Source organism: Procambarus clarkii, chromosome 18 (assembly GCF_040958095.1).
Source record: "Procambarus clarkii isolate CNS0578487 chromosome 18, FALCON_Pclarkii_2.0, whole genome shotgun sequence".
NCBI classification, from domain to species: Eukaryota; Metazoa; Arthropoda; class Malacostraca; order Decapoda; family Cambaridae; genus Procambarus; species Procambarus clarkii.
Genome location: NC_091167.1, coordinates 41,629,861 through 41,646,130, shown reverse-complemented (window position 1 = coordinate 41,646,130; position 16,270 = coordinate 41,629,861). Strand labels below are relative to the sequence as shown.

Genomic DNA, 16,270 nt, shown 5'->3' with positions numbered 1-16,270 from the left:
CCATCAATGTACTCTGCTTGCCTCTCCATCAATGTACTCTGCTTGCCTCTCCATCAATGTAATCTGCTTGCCTCTCCATCAATGTTCTCTTCTTGCCTCTCCATCAATGTAATCTGCTTGCCTCTCCATCAATGTAATCTGCTTGCCTCTCCATCAATGTAATCTGCTTGCCTCTCCATCAATGTAATCTGCTTGCCTCTCCATCAATGTACTTGCTTGCCTCTCCATCTGTGTGCCCTGCTTGCCTCTCCATCAATGTACTCTGCTTGCCTCTCCATCAATGTACTCTGCTTGCCTCTCCATCCATGTAATCTGCTTGCCTTTCCATCAATGTAATCTGCTTGCCTCTCCATCAATGTACTCTGCTTGCCTCTCCATCCATGTAATCTGCTTGCCTCTCCATCAATGTTCTCTGCTTGCCTCTCCATCCATGTAATCTGCTTGCCTCTCCATCAATGTTCTCTGCTTGCCTCTCCATCCATGTAATCTGCTTGCCTCTCCATCAATGTACTTGCTTGCCTTTCCATAAATGTACTCTGCTTTCCTCTCCATCAATGTACTCTGCTTACCTCTCCATAAATGTACTCTGCTTTCCTCTCCATCAATGTACTCTGCTTGTCTCTCCACCAATGTACTCTGCTTGTCTCTCCATCAATGTACTCTTCTTGTCTCTCCATCAATGTCCTATGTTTGTCTCTCCATCAATGTACTCTGCTTTCCTGTCCATCAATGTACTCTGCTTGCCTCTCCATCAATGTACCCTTCTTGTCCCTCCATCAATGTCCTATGTTTGTCTCTCCATCAATGTCCTATGTTTGTGTCTCCATCAATGTACTCTGTTTGTCTCTGTTATTCAGAGCAAAAAAAGTTATATTTGTAATGTTTTGTTATTTACAGATCTTTACAGTTGAGGCTAAAGTGAACATGTTCACTCCTGGAGCTGAACATATTCCCTCCCATAACTGAATATGTTACCAAAACATATATATATATATATATATATATATATATATATATATATATATATATATATATATATATATATATATATATATATATATATATAAATATATATATATATATATATATATATATATATATATATATATATATATATATATATATATATATATATATATATATATTTTCTTTCTGTTAACGTATCTTATAACCTCTTCTTCTTGATCATACCCCGAGTCCATGGTAAGTTTTCAAGAAATGGCTGCGGCAAGTAGTAGTGCAAAGAATAAAGGGGGAAGGGGGGGATAAACAATACGCAATTACACCTTCACCAGTATATTATCACCTTCACCAATATATATATATTTTATCTTTAAGTATTACTACACGTTTTTACACTGTGTCGCTTTCACTCAGGACACTCACTAGATCCGCAGTATTCATCAAATCCCGGGAAGTCCACTACGTCCAGGGACTTGTTGTCCATACTCAATGGTAATCACCGGCGAGTTCACTTTCCTCCACATGGGCCAGTCCACACACATATCGTCATGGTGTCCCATGTCATTGATTCTTGCTTGTGTCTCTCATTGATTCCTGCTTGTGTGTATATGTACTCTGCTTGTGCACGCAGTCCTTTGCTGCGTCCTTCGTCTTTCGCTCAAGCAGCGAAGGACGCTCTCCAGATACACACTGACAGAGGGCTTCAGCAACACGCTGACAGGGGTCTCAAATGATCACATACAGGGGTAGCTAATACCCTGGCAGAAGCCTCTAGCAACACACCAGCAGCACTTCTCAACAGACGCACCACTGTCGTCTCGTAACTCATCTTGGCTAAATCCCGGGAACATCGGTCCATACAACACTGCATAAATCCAGCAGCTAACACACTGCTACTACCGACGGCGGCCACTTTGTCCTCTCACAGGATCAAGTCAAGAGCTCTGGACTGCCCAAGGTGAACTGACCTCTTCAGCCCAATCGCCTCCTTGCGTCACCTCTGTGAACATAAAACGTCATTAGCTAGACGGACAGTATACTGGGTGGCCCTAGGATAACACCCTTCCACCGGAGAATTGCAATTGTAATTGCTTTCACAACCTAGATGGCATTGATATCGTTACGCCACCCACCAGAGCTCATCATCATCGACCTCAACTTCTAACTGAGGTATGAAACAGGAGCCTTTCACCGACGCCACGCCATCGCCAACAACTCAAATGCGAACAAGAACTTGTTCGCGTGAGCAACACAATTGTTCGCATTTGTGTTGCTCACGTGGCCCCATAAAGTGAGGTGATTTGAAGAAATAACTATGCCCAAGATAACCATCAAAGTGCCGTCGGAATGATGGTTCAAATAGCCTCGGCTATCTTCGCCTTTTGTATGGTCACTGATGGTCGAGTGGTTTAAGGTACCATGTACACCAGTTACATTGTGCTCCTGGCGATCTGGGTTCGAGTCACTTCTGGGGTGTGGAGTTTTCATTTGCAAATATGCTTACATGCAACCGAATTGAACAACCCACTGTAGGCAGGCACTCCTTACATGAGGAGAAGGACACTCCGTGTACTCCTCACCAGCGAAAACTTGGACTATTTTCTCCCTATTATCCAATGGGAGAGCAAAGGGGGAGGTGAAGGAGGGATGGGGTTCTTCAACCCATATTATAGCAAGTAAACAATGACACCCGCTTTAACCGCAACAGCGGGTCATATTTGTTAGTTTTTCCTTGTCAAGGCTCCCGATGAAGCTTTTGTATGTGTAAAGTGTTAGCACCTGAGTTACCACACTCAAAGCGCTAGATTTAAAGTTCCATAGTCAAAGCTTGTTTACCAAAAAATCCTGGCTCAAAGTTGCAAAGCTTGAGTTTCATAAACTCACCTGATATTTACGTCTGACGATATATATATATATATATATATATATATATATATATATATATATATATATATATATATATATATGAATGAAAACTCACACCCCAGAAGTGACTCGAACCCATACTCCCAGGAGCAACGCAACTGGTAACTACAGGGCGCCTTAATCCACTTAATTAAGTGGCTCAAATAGCCTCGGCTATCACTTCCTTTTGACGGCCGTGATGGTCAAGTGGATTAAGGCGCCCTGTAGTTACCAGTTGCGTTGCTCCTGGGAGTATGGGTTCGAGTCACTTCTGGGGTGTGAGTTTTCATTCGCATATAATCCTGGGGACCATTCAGGCTTGTTCGCATATATATATATATATATATATATATATATATATATATATATATATATTTATATATATATATATATATATATATATATATATATATATATATATCAACCCGTTCTCGCAAATTCGTAAAGTCAATATTGACTTATTAAAAATGTGCATAGGTGACATACTTAACATAATAGATACCCTTTAAAAGATTCATAGAAAACACCGACCTTACCTAACCTTGTTAGTATCTTATTCTAATAAGCATCTCATTGCTTTGTAATTACAATTATTACTTAACCTATACCTATTATAGGTTAGGTAATAATTGTAATTACGAAGCAATAAGATGCTTATCTTAAGGTACTAACAAGGTTAGGTAAGGTCGGTGTTTTCTATGAATCTTTTTAAGGGTATCTATTATGTTAAGTATGTCACCTATGCACATTTTTAATAAGTCAATATTGACTTATTAAATTTGCGAGAACGGGTTGTATATATATATATATATATATATTTTTTTTTTCCTTCCCCCTGTCTCCCAGTCCTCACCCACCATTGCTCCCCCCTCCCCCATCCCCTCGTCCACACAACCATTCCTCACTCCCCCGTCCCTTTGTCCTCCGTCCTTTCCCCCATTTCTGTGTCCCCTCGTCCTCATAATCATTCCCAGCACCACTGTCCCCTTCTCCTCCCTACCATTCCCCCTCCCCCGTCTCCTCCTCCCCACCATCCCCCACTCCCCTGTCCCCCTTGTCCTCCCCCACCATTCTCCATTCCCCTTTCCCCTGTCCCCTCATCTCAACCATTCCCAACTCCCCCGTCCCCTCGTCCTCCCAACCATCCCTCACTCCCCCGTCCCCTCGTCCTTCCCACTATTACCCCGTCTCCAGTCCCCTCGTCTCCCCACCATTCCCCACTCCCTTGTCCGATGCCTTCCCAAATGATCTGATGTTCTCATCAGAAAATTGGGAGCATCAAATGATCTGATGTTCCCATCACTGAAATATAAGAAAAACAGTTAAAAAACGAAATGAAAAACAATGAACAAGTAAACAAAAATAAACTATACTTACGAAATAAATATTATGGTAAACAACACAGCTCAATTCCAATGCAATGTCACACAAAATAATTAAATCAAAATGAAAATAAATCGAAATCTATGAAAATTTAATTTATCAATGAAATCGGAAACATTGAAATGCAATCGTAACATATTTAGTATCGCGTGTGTTGCTCTTATGAGCAACAAATGGCACTGTTTTTTTTTAAAGCATGTTTTTCCTATTACAGGTGAGGCATGTGTTTAGTAGGTATATAAAAACATGCGCCTATTCGAATGCAACGTTGTGTCAAAAATTCAAAGCAATCGGTAAAGAGGTTTCGAAGATTTCCCTCACATGAAACACATGAAAAACACAGCTTTTCAAAAAAACATGTTTTTTACCGTCACAGACGTGACATCTATAATGTATATAAAAACCCACTCGGATGCGAATGGACCGTTGTGTGAAAATTTCAAAGCAATCGGAGAAGAACTTTCGGAGATAAGCGATTTTGAACACACGAACATTAACATTTTTATTTATATAGATATAATGTATTGTCATATATTTTCTGGCCCCCGTACTGTTATCCCAAGCAATATATATTCCAAGATATATTCATGAAATATATCTGTTTTGACACCACTATCTTCCTCATCAGTGCCTTCCCCGGAGCACTGAGAGCGTCGCCTGCTTCTCCATTAACTGGAAATATTGGCAATCGCGAATTTGTGTCTAATATCGCCGTGTAATAAAGATTGGCAATAGAGTCGTTGATGAGAGAGGTCGTTTTGACAGCCTCGTTACGACACTAAAAGCCTCTCATTTTAGTCTAACAGGGGATTACTGCACCTATAATTGCTAGGCTAATAAGGGGGGGATTTTTTGTATCAAAATAATCCACAGATGAGTTTGACTACTGAGTGAGATTACCTCTTGTTTTATTCTCTGTTTCTTTCACGTCCTCCGTCTCTTCCGTGTCCTCCGTCTCTTCCGTGTCCTCTGTTTCTTCCGTGTCCTCCGTCTCTTCTCTTCCGTGTCCTCCGTCTCTTCCGTGTCCTCCGTTTCTTCCGTGTCCTCCGTTTCTTCCGTGTCCTCCGTCTCTTCCGTGTCCTCCGTTTCTTCCGTGTCCTCCGTCTCTTCCGTGTTCTCCGTCTCTTCCGTGTCCTCCGTTTCTTCCGTGTCCTCCGTCTCTTCCGTGTCCTCCGTCTCTTCCGTGTTCTCCGTCTCTTCTGTGTCCTCCGTTTCTTCCGTGTCCTCCGTTTCTTCCGTGTCCTCCGTCTCTTCCGTGTCCTCCGTCTCTTCCGTGTCCTCCGTCTCTTCCGTGTCCTCCGTCTCTTCCGTGTCCTCCGTCTCCTCCGTGTCCTCCGTCTCTTCCGTGTCCTCCGTCTCTTCCGTGTTCTCCGTCTCTTCCGTGTCCTCCGTCTCTTCCGTGTCCTCCGTCTCTTCCGTGTCCTCCGTCTCTTCCGTGTCCTCCGTCTCTTCCGTGTTCTCCGTCTCTTCCGTGTCCTCCGTCTCTTCCGTGTCCTCCGTCTCTTCCGTGTCCTCCGTCTCTTCCGTGTCCTCCGTCTCTTCCGTGTCCTCCGTCTCTTCCGTGTCCTCCGTCTCTTCCGTGTCCTCCGTCTCCTCCGTGTCCTCCGTTTCTTCCGTGTCCTCCGTCTCTTCCGTGTCCTCCGTCTCTTCCGTGTCCTCCGTCTCCTCCGTGTCCTCCGTTTCTTCCGTGTCCTCCGTCTCTTCCGTGTCCTCCGTCTCTTCCGTGTCCTCCGTTTCTTCCGTGTCCTCCGTCTCCTCCGTGTCCTCCGTCTCTTCCGTGTCCTCCGTCTCATCCGTGTCCTCCATCTCTTCCGTGTCCTCCGTCTCTTCCGTGTCCTCCATCTCTTCCGTGTCCTCCGTCTCTTCCGTGTCCTCCGTCTCTTCCGTGTCCTCCGTCTCTTCCGTGTCCTCCGTCTCTTCCGTGTCCTCCGTCTCTTCCGTGTCCTCCGTCTCTTCCGTGTCCTCCGTCTCTTCCGTGTCCTCCGTTTCTTCCGTGTCCTCCGTCTCTTCCGTGTCCTCCGTCTCTTCCGTGTCCTCCGTCTCTTCCGTGTCCTCCGTCTCTTCCGTGTCCTCCGTCTCTTCCGTGTCCTCCGTCTCCTCCGTGTCCTCCGTCTCTTCCGTGTCCTCCGTTTCTTCCGTGTCCTCCGTCTCTTCCGTGTCCTCCGTCTCCTCCGTGTCCTCCGTCTCTTCCGTGTCCTCCGTCTCTTCCGTGTCCTCCGTCTCTTCCGTGTCCTCCGTCTCTTCCGTGTCCTCCGTCTCTTCCGTGTCCTCCGTCTCCTCCGTGTCCTCCGTCTCTTCCGTGTCCTCCGTCTCTTCCGTGTCCTCCGTCTCTTCCGTGTCCTCCGTCTCTTCCGTGTCCTCCGTCTCTTCCGTGTCCTCCGTCTCTTCCGTGCCGTGCGTCTCCTCCGTGTCGTCCGTATACTCATACTCACAAGAAGTTTTTTATTTTTATTTATATTATTACATGCAAGCATGGAAGGTAAAGACAATAAACACAATAAAATATCACAGAAAACAATAACAAATATAGAAGCCACCGGCCAGAAGGACCGACAGCACAGGACAATAATTAGCAAAAATGGAGGAACACGTGAGAAACACAGCATACATCAAGACAAGTTATTAAACAATAACAATAACAAACAAGTAAATAACGTAAGAAAATAAACAAAACAAACAAGCACCGGCCGGAAGGACCGACAACAAAACACATCATAATGTATAAAATGAAACATAACACAAGACAATGCACACACAAACAAATCATAAATATATACAAAAGGAAAAATAATAAGAAAACACAATACAACATGGTAATACATGAAGAGAATACACACTGCAAAACACCGGCCCCTCCACAAACAAAGGGAGAGGCGCGGGCACAGAAGACAGGAGGGGCAAACAAAACGCCAGAGGGGCACACAGCACTACAAATAGCAAAAAAAAAAAAAAAAAAAAAAAAAAAAAAAAACAGGGAATCAGCGGACATACTTGCCCGGGAACAAGACCCGTGGGAATCGCACATTGAACGCCTCCCAACGTAACCACCCCCAAGGGTCTCGTTCACCCACCGGGGACGCCATGTCACCCGGAACCCTAGCAACAAACACCACCAAGCAGGGGACCCAAATGGTATCACTTCTGACGCAAGTAACTGCCACAATCCCCCACATCATGGGAACACCCCCACCATGAAATTCCCCCAGCTCGTCATTCAGCAGTAACTCAGCAATCGCCGACCAGTGACCCGGCGGCATTACCGACGCCGGCAACACGTCCCCCAGGTCCCCAACACGTACCCTCACAGGAGGGGGCTGGACATAGGACACCACCACCGGGGCACCAGCGGCCACGGGCACACCACCAGACGACTGCAGGGAACCAGGGCGACGCGCATCCTTCCGTAATGTCACCACCAGGCCACGCCCAGCACCAGCAACCACACCATCCCTGGCAGCGGGAGCCACCACCTCCCACTGCGGAGAGTCCCCAGGCGGAGAAGGAACGGAAGGCACCCCCGAGACCCGGGCACCAGCATCAGCAGGCACATGAACCTCTGCCACCACCAACCGTGGAGACAGCGACACACCCGGTTCCACACCGTCAACTCCCAAGGACCCACAGTCACCGAATTCCCCAACATCGGCCCAGGCAGACGACGAGCACCTGGAACGTTTGGGCTCTGGCCGGAGATTGTCAGAGCCTGAAGCGGACCCAGAAACACGGGTCCCACTATTTGATAACTCAAGATTCTATTCAATACTGTCTTTATTTACTGCAGCCTTAGCGAGGGCGTCAACTTTGTCATGTTCCTGCAGGCCAATGTGAGAAGGAATCCACAACATTTTTATATTTACCCTCTTGCTAAATATTCTTACATATCTACGTCTAGCTTCCAAGACAAGCACGTTATTACTTGATTGCAAACTGTTTATTGCTCGTAGTGAGGATAGGGAGTCAGAAATAATTAAGCTGTCTACTTCAGTGTTGTCAATAATTTCGAGTGCTACCAGTATCGCTACCAACTCGGCTTGCATTGTGGACGCCCAGTTACTAATTCGGATATTTCTTTGAATTGTGCTGCCATCAGGCTGATGAGCAATAACAGCACTTCCTGCCCTCCCTGTAGCTGTATTGAGTGATCCGTCAGTGTATATGGTCTGTGCAATGTTGTTTTCAGCTTGTATATTGTGAATGTGCTCTATGGTGCTTAATTTAGCAGGTGAGTCTGCAACAACCGGAGGAACGTCCGGCGAAGTATGGGGAGCCGCATCCGCTAACTGAACGCTCACCTCCTCATCCCCGGAGACCTCCTCCAGAAGGAGCGGCGGGAAATCCTCTTCCCGGAACAAGTTGACCGGAGCAACCGGATCCGCAGTGCATCCGGCAGCCTGATGCCCCAATATGCCACACCGGAAACAAGTACGGGGTTGCCAGGCATATTACACCCGCACGTAGTACCCTAAAAGTCGGACAGAGGATGTAATGTCCGACCTCAGGCGCATCCCGAGGGTACGAATATTCGTCTTTACTCCCGCATATTTTCCAGAAGATAGCTTGTGCATCCTCACACTGACGATGGAGCCAAATCTCTAGAAGAAACGCCGGAGAAGGGACTCAGGGAATTCCATGGGGGCCCCATGGACGTTCACATACGTCACGGCACCACTCCGATCAGAAATGACCACAGAACCAGTGCTATCCAACAACTTCAAGGTACGGCCCTCGTACCGCCGGAGAAATCCACGGTATGCCTCCTCACCCACAAACTTGATAATCACCCGACGAGCAGTCACCAGCTCAACCCCGTAGACCTCCACGACCGGGACATGTAGCACGTCACACATGACCTGCTCAACGAGAGGATACCCTGCACGGCAGGTAAACTCCAACCCCACGGAGTTTACTCTCTCGACAGCAGGAAGATGGCCGCTCATCGCAATAGCACCACGTCAACACCAGTCAGGGACAGCAGGGAGGGTAGAGACACCCACACCCCCTGCCGGCGAAAACGGCAACCTCTTCAACCTGCCAGAGCGGTCAGACGACACGTCCTCACCCTACGGCAGCTCAGCAACTCACAAGAAGTTGTTGCTTCATATTGTTTCCGACTCAAAACATAAACCCTGCCACAGGAGCCCCCTTTCCCTTGGCGCCAACCATGTTGGTGGTACATAACTGCCCCATACAAATCACAATAATTACAGACACGCGTACATTCTCTTGTGACCGCTAAGGGGTAGGAGGGAAACGGGGGAGAGGGAATGAGTCGTACATTCATCATAGCTTCCTTGAACAATATCACTCTGGGTAACTCCCCGTCTCGGACCATTGGTAGAGGAACCCAGTCATTCACTACAGGTCCCTGTTGGACAATGCAGCCGATTGTACTTCCTGTTGGTCCCCACTTAAGATCAATAATACGAGACTAACAATGAACTGTACAGAACCCCCCCCCCTAACCCTCCCTCACCCCTTTTCCCCAGAACATACATGTGTGCACACGCATTTGAGTGTGCGCATACATGTTTGTATGCAAGTATTAAGATGTTTGAAGAGATGGTGTAGAGAGGTGACCTGAACGTGGTAACGAGGCATTTGAATGGTAATAGTGTGTTTGGAACCTTGTGGCAGTTTTATAAGACGTTCCCAGGAGTTCTTTGAGCCTTTACTAGATGCTTGTCTTATTGCACATTCTAATCTGCAGACGCTTTAGGAAGTGCAAGGTGTATTTCTGAATATTTTATGTGTAGGGGAATTAGCTTGGATTTAACGTGAGAAATCAGTGAATTTGACTGTTCACCTTATTGAAGTCTCAATTATTTGTTTATTCATTTTTATTTTTATTTTAAGGTTAATAAGTGACTACTGCAGATGATTGACATTTTGTTGTCAAAATCCAGAAAGTTTATCAATTTAGAATTTTGTATATATAATAAATATTAGGTTAAAATCAAAATCAACATCTGTTACAATTGTTGCACACGATTCAACCCGACTAAGACCACAGATGGTGTGTTTGTGTGTGTTTAACATCAGCCAAGACCTCTAGTTTATCTACAAGCATTTGGTGAGAAAGAACAAGCATCATCACTAAATTCAGTTGTATATATATTGACATTAAAATACTTCATTATTAAGTCACAGCTTCAATGAACCATCACCGCATTAAAAAAAAATCAGTAACATATATATAACGTGAACAATATGTTGACATATTTCTATGTGCTTTGTAAGTTTTCTGAATCTTCCGGCCGGTCACTTAGCGCTCACCTCAGCAATACAACACAGGTGATACAAAAAAGGGAAAATTCAAAGTAACAAAAACACTCTAATTCAAAATTTTCCTCTTTGACTAGAGTGGCACTGATTACAAGGGCCTTGACAGCATCATTTTAATTGACAATGTGAATGACGATGTTGACAGACCTATGACGTCTTATCCTCACCAGACCTATTCAATCTCAGCGGCATATCTTGCAACAGGTTGGCTTGTAGTTCCCCCCCCAAACCTCTTAGTAACCTCTACTCGTTGCACGTTCAATGTGTTATCGTGTCCCGTCACGCAGGAATCCTTAATCGTATTGCATCCTCCGACAGAAGACAAGTGTGTTCCGCCGGCGCCGCCTCTCAACGGTATAGTGAGTGGAGAAGGTCCCTTCCATGCCGGGGACGTCATCGAGGTCAAGTGTAGTCCTAACTACATGATGGAAGGACAACCTCTTATCGTCTGCCAGGAAGATGGCCAATGGTCCGATGAGATCCCGAATTGTGAGTACCGGGTTTGGTGGATCTCTTCAAGTGAGAGTACCGGGTTTGGTGTACCTCTCCGAGTGTGAGTACCGGGCTTGGTGTACCTCTTTAATTGTGAGTACCGGGTTTGGTGTACCTCTCCGAGTGTGAGTACCTTCGTGAGAATAAGGAGATAGTCGTCAGGAGAGGTGACAAGTCTCCAATATACGTTATTCTTAAAAAAAAACGGATATACTGGCAAAAATGAACCTCATACTCTCCAACTAAACTAAATTCGAAAGAGTCACGAGGGACACTACAACCGAATTGAAAACGAAAGTAAGCAGATTAAGAGAGTTTGTTGTACCTCCACGAATGAGAGTACCGTCTTGGTGATTATTTCAAAGCCCGAACACGCTTGGTAATTTCATTAGATCCATAATTATTATAATTGTTTCATTGAATATTACTGCATATTCCGTGTTGATTACTTTCGTATTTCGTGCTTCTATCCCTCTGACTAGTACTCCTGCATCTTTATTGTAACTGGAAGAGGATTTCCCCAAATATCATATTTGTTCAAGATTGACTCAAAGAACAAAAATTTACTGTATAATGTATAGTACTTAATATAATGCTACACAATGTTTCGAACCTACATGGTTCATTCTCAAGTGAGGAATGACAAGGCATGAGGGAACACCTGATTTATAACACTGAGAGGTAAGGTACATACAAAATTTGGAGAAAAGGCGAAATTGGAAGAACAGAGGAAGAATGAGCCTTAGTCAGGTGATAAGTGTACACCTAAGTGTACACTTATAAGAGTGGGTTCGAAAAGTTTTGTAAAATGATAATATGTACTATACATTATACGGTATTTTTTTTCTTTGAGTCAACCTTGAACAAATATTTGGAGAAATCCTACATAAGAGGATTTTTACCTCCAAATCCTCCAAAAGAGGATTTTGGAGAAATCCTCTTCCAGCCAAGGAAAAACGCAGAAGTACTAGTCAGAGGGATGGTGAAACAAGAAAATCAACAAGGAATATGCAGTCATATACAATGAGCCAAGTCTAAATGTAAACCCGCTGCTAATATACTTGAGTTAATAGTGTTGTAGATGTGACTAAAGGGGAATTATTTTTTATAATACCATATTAATTACGGAAACCACAAAATGCCTAATGGTTCATACGAAGCAGCTCCTATATATATATATCCAACCAAACTCATTCATATATATATCTAACCTACGGTTGAAACAATTCATCGATCCCAATTCTATAATTTTACCGGTGATTTGTTCCCTAAATCTACATCCGTTTCCAAACAGTATTTACCGAAGTTTTTCCTAAATTTAAACATCTGTTATATATATTCATTGTATAGAGCTCTCCTTCGCGGTGATATATTTAAAATCTTAATTTTATATCCAATTTCTTTTACTCCTTCAGCCACTTCAACTTCAATCATGTAATCGCTAAGTGTTCGTCTTTCTAAGAAAGTGAAGTAAGATTATTATGAGGAGAAAGCTCTTAGCCAAAACGACTATATTCCACTTGGAAGTGATTTGAGGACAAGGAGATGGGATAGGACAAAGGAAAGGAATGGTACCAAACCCATTGGATTTTCAGGAACCGAACGGCGACCTGCCAAAAGCTAAACCACCGCTGTACCAATCATCCCAAGTGATTTGGTCTTCGTAAGAAGTAAAGGTCTCTCACCCATCTACTGATGCTTTCGGCCTCGTTATAACAAACTTTCCCCTCGATAAAGTGTTATGTACTGTCCAAGGATGATTCTGGAGTACATTCTGGTACTAAACACGTACTATCAATGCCACATTAACCCTTCAAGTACCAAAAGTAAATAGTAAACGTAGTCCACGCCATTTTTGACTCCGTTATAACGACTTTCCCCATGAGAAAACTATCCTTTGATGTCGATCTGAACTTCAGGATCTAATGAAAAGTGTTCTTCCAAGAAAAGGGGATTTCTCCACTGGTAAGACAAACTTTGGTTCGAAAGCAAAGATTGTCGTCGTCCCTTGGCGCTTGTGAGTGCTGCCTGAGACTTAAATTGCACATTTTTATAAGGATTTAATCCCTCTATGTAAATAAGTGCAAATGCTAGAGAAAACTAGATAGTTTCCTTCAAGAAGTGCAGGACCAATCGGGCTGCAGTGAATATGTGGGCCTGCGAGCCGCTCCTAGTAACAGCCTGTTGGACCAAGCTCTCACAAGTCAAGCCTAGCCTCGGGCCTGGCTCTGTGAAGTAAAAGAACTCCCAGAACCCCATCAAGCATGTCTCAAGCTATTGATACGATCAAGGCATATGACCCTTGACATAGTAAGCTATCGTCAGCACAACGATACTTGACCGTCTCGGGTTGTCTCAGATCTAGCCGGAATGTCTTTACTTTTGGACTGAGCCGATCCACGATCTCACTTCTTACGGGGTTTCCACTCAATTCCCAATGGTCCAAGTGGCTGCTTTATTTCTCATCTATGACATAACGTCCCTTCCAAGTGTTATATGTCATTCTGGCTTAGCACATTCCTATTTTCGTTACCTGTTGATGAAAGGTTATACACTAAAGTCAGCAAAACCCGTTGAAATCGAAACAAAAACCCACTGGTTCGTTGTACTCTAAATCTAAGCTACTAGAATCATGAGCAGTTTGTTTGTGGTTGTCGTCAAGTGGGGCTCACTGACGTATTCTCCCAGGCGTGGGTACGGTCCTGGTGAGTCTCCCATGCATGGGTATGGCCCCTGGTGATTGGCCTATGTATGGGTACAGTCCTGGTGATTCTCCCATGCATGGGTACAGTCCTGGGGATTCTCCCATGCATGGGTACAGTCCTGGTGATTCTCCCATGCATGGGTACAGTCCTGGTGATTCTCCCATGCATGGGTACAGTCCTGGTGATTCTCCCATGCATGGGTACAGTCCTGGTGATTCTCCCAGGCGTGTGTGTGTGTGTCTTGCTAAGTGATATTGTCAAGTATAACCTCTTCAAGAGTGTCAAGTGTATCTTCTTTAGAGAGGTTCTCAAGTGTATCTTTTTAAGGAAGTCCTCGGGAGTGAAAAACTTACTGATGGAGTCGGTGCTCACCAAATTGAAATCTGCTAGAAGATATTTGGAGTTAATGCACAGCAGGCATTTGACACCCAACCACACCGGAAAATAACGGAAGTGACGACGTTTCGGTCCTTCCAGAATAGACCGAAACCTCGGTTCTTTATTTTAAGCTGTGTGCCCTTAATGTCTAATTTCAGGCCCCGTTATAATGACTGTCCGGATAGCTAGCATGGTTATCTGGGGGGTCATAGTTTGTGCCTTTCGCTCCCCTGACCTAAAATGCACAATAAAACAATAAAACTCAATGTAGAATTGAGTTGCTAAGATGCATATTAAGTATCCATTTGCCTGATCTTTCCTTACACCGCCTCACCATGTACTCACCTCACCCATGTGTTTCTCCCTGCAGGTCTGCTGGCCTGCACCTACCCAGGCACCATCATCTCCGGCACCATGAGTTCCATCAAGTTCTACTACCCCATTAACGACAACATTACCTACACGTGCAGTTCTGGTTTTGTGCTGCACGGCGCTCGCTCTATCGTGTGTCGTGAGGGAGGCAAGTGGTCGGCTCCCGTGCCCACCTGTCTGCCACGACAGTGAGCCTACTAGCGGTGACTGACAGCCCTCCGGTGACTTTGTTGATTGATTCGATAACTCAACTCCTTCCACGGACTGTGGACCATGGCGCTATAAGGATGGTCCCCCGGGGCCCTGATGACTGTTGACCATTTCGCTATAAGGATGGTCTTCCCTGGGGCCCTGATGACTGTGGACCATGGCGCTATAAGGATGGTCCCCCCCCCCCGGGGCCCTGATGACTGTGGACCATGGCGCTATAAGGATGGTCCCCCCCCGGGGCCCTGATGACTGTGGACCATGGCGCTATAAGGATGGTCCCCCCCCCCGGGGCCCTGATGACTGTGGACCATGGCGCTATAAGGATGGTCCCCCGGGGCCCAGATAACTGTGGACCATGGCGCTATAAGAATGGTCCCCCCCGGGGCCCTGATGACTGTGGACCATGGCCCTATAAGGATGGTCCCCCCCCCCGGGGCCCTGATGACTATGGACCATGGCGCTATAAGGATGCACGTTGTGTTCAAAAGTATAGTCAAGGCTGCCACAGCTAACTGACTACACCTTCTGATTGGTGTAAAATAGCTGACACTCAGAGGCGACAAGTAGCAATATGGACGATAAAGGCGAATCGGGATATCTACAGACGATGCAAATAGCCTGTTTTGAACAATCCCACGAGGTAACAAGTGCATTAGGAACTTCAGTGCATCACACATCCTACTGTAGGACACGTGATAGATTTCAGGATGAAACCCAGCATTAACTTAGTGTTTCTGATAACTGTAACAATCAGACTATCTTTGTCGAAGTTTCTACCGTAGGAAGAAAGCAATACTAGTGGTCTTTAATCTCATGATATCTACAACCTTCCCATACTTGTATATTACATATCACATTTCAGCATATCAGAGCAACATTCACATATGTTTGATTATATATATATATATATATATATATATATATATATATATATATATATATATATATATATATATATATATATATATATATATATATATATATATATATATATGGTGTATTAATGTACATATATTTTATGATATTCGTAAACTATTACTCAGTGAATATTTACAAAGCTTAACAGCTTAGTCTTGCATGGTAGGTAACTGTGTTGATGCTATCAACATGACCGACATAGACTCAGTCCTGAATGGCGTGATTGATCTCTCAAGCTATCAACTTGACTTACATAGACTCAGTCACTCTGTCCTGCATGGTTGACAGCCGTGTTTGATCTCTCAAGCTATCAACTTGATCGCCAGTAAACCCAGTATCAGTTAACTCTGGTTTCATCTGACAATAGTACCGCACACCAGACTCGGGCTGCGAATGGGGGGCTCACTTAATTGGTAGTTTAGAAGTATACTGCCGACCATGGTCACAAAAGGCAGCAGAAATTACAGTGAGTGACACTTGACTTTTACTTATGAATTCTTGAAGCCAACTTGAACATATTCCTGAAGCAATTATAACCTTACAAGAAGTTCACTTTACGTGAAACCCTCCCCATTTAATTTAGACGTTCATGGTCAAGATCGAATTTAGCAGATTAAGGGTTATTCTACAATTGTTCTCTATGTTATCAATCTTGTTCTTTG

The 16,270-nt window shown here is 44.7% G+C and overlaps 1 protein-coding gene across 1 annotated transcript in view; it reads left to right on the top strand.

Annotated features, from left to right (window-relative positions):
* The window catches only part of LOC123754441 (Hig-anchoring scaffold protein), a gene marked incomplete in the record, with an annotated part of 296,891 nt that extends 281,292 nt beyond the window's left edge, over positions 1-15,599 (top strand). The window contains 2 exon segments of the mRNA XM_069326544.1: positions 10,852-11,022; positions 14,479-15,599. Of these exon segments, the coding sequence (XP_069182645.1) occupies positions 10,852-11,022; positions 14,479-14,672 (365 nt within the window).
* Between the last annotated feature and the right edge of the window lie 671 nt (positions 15,600-16,270).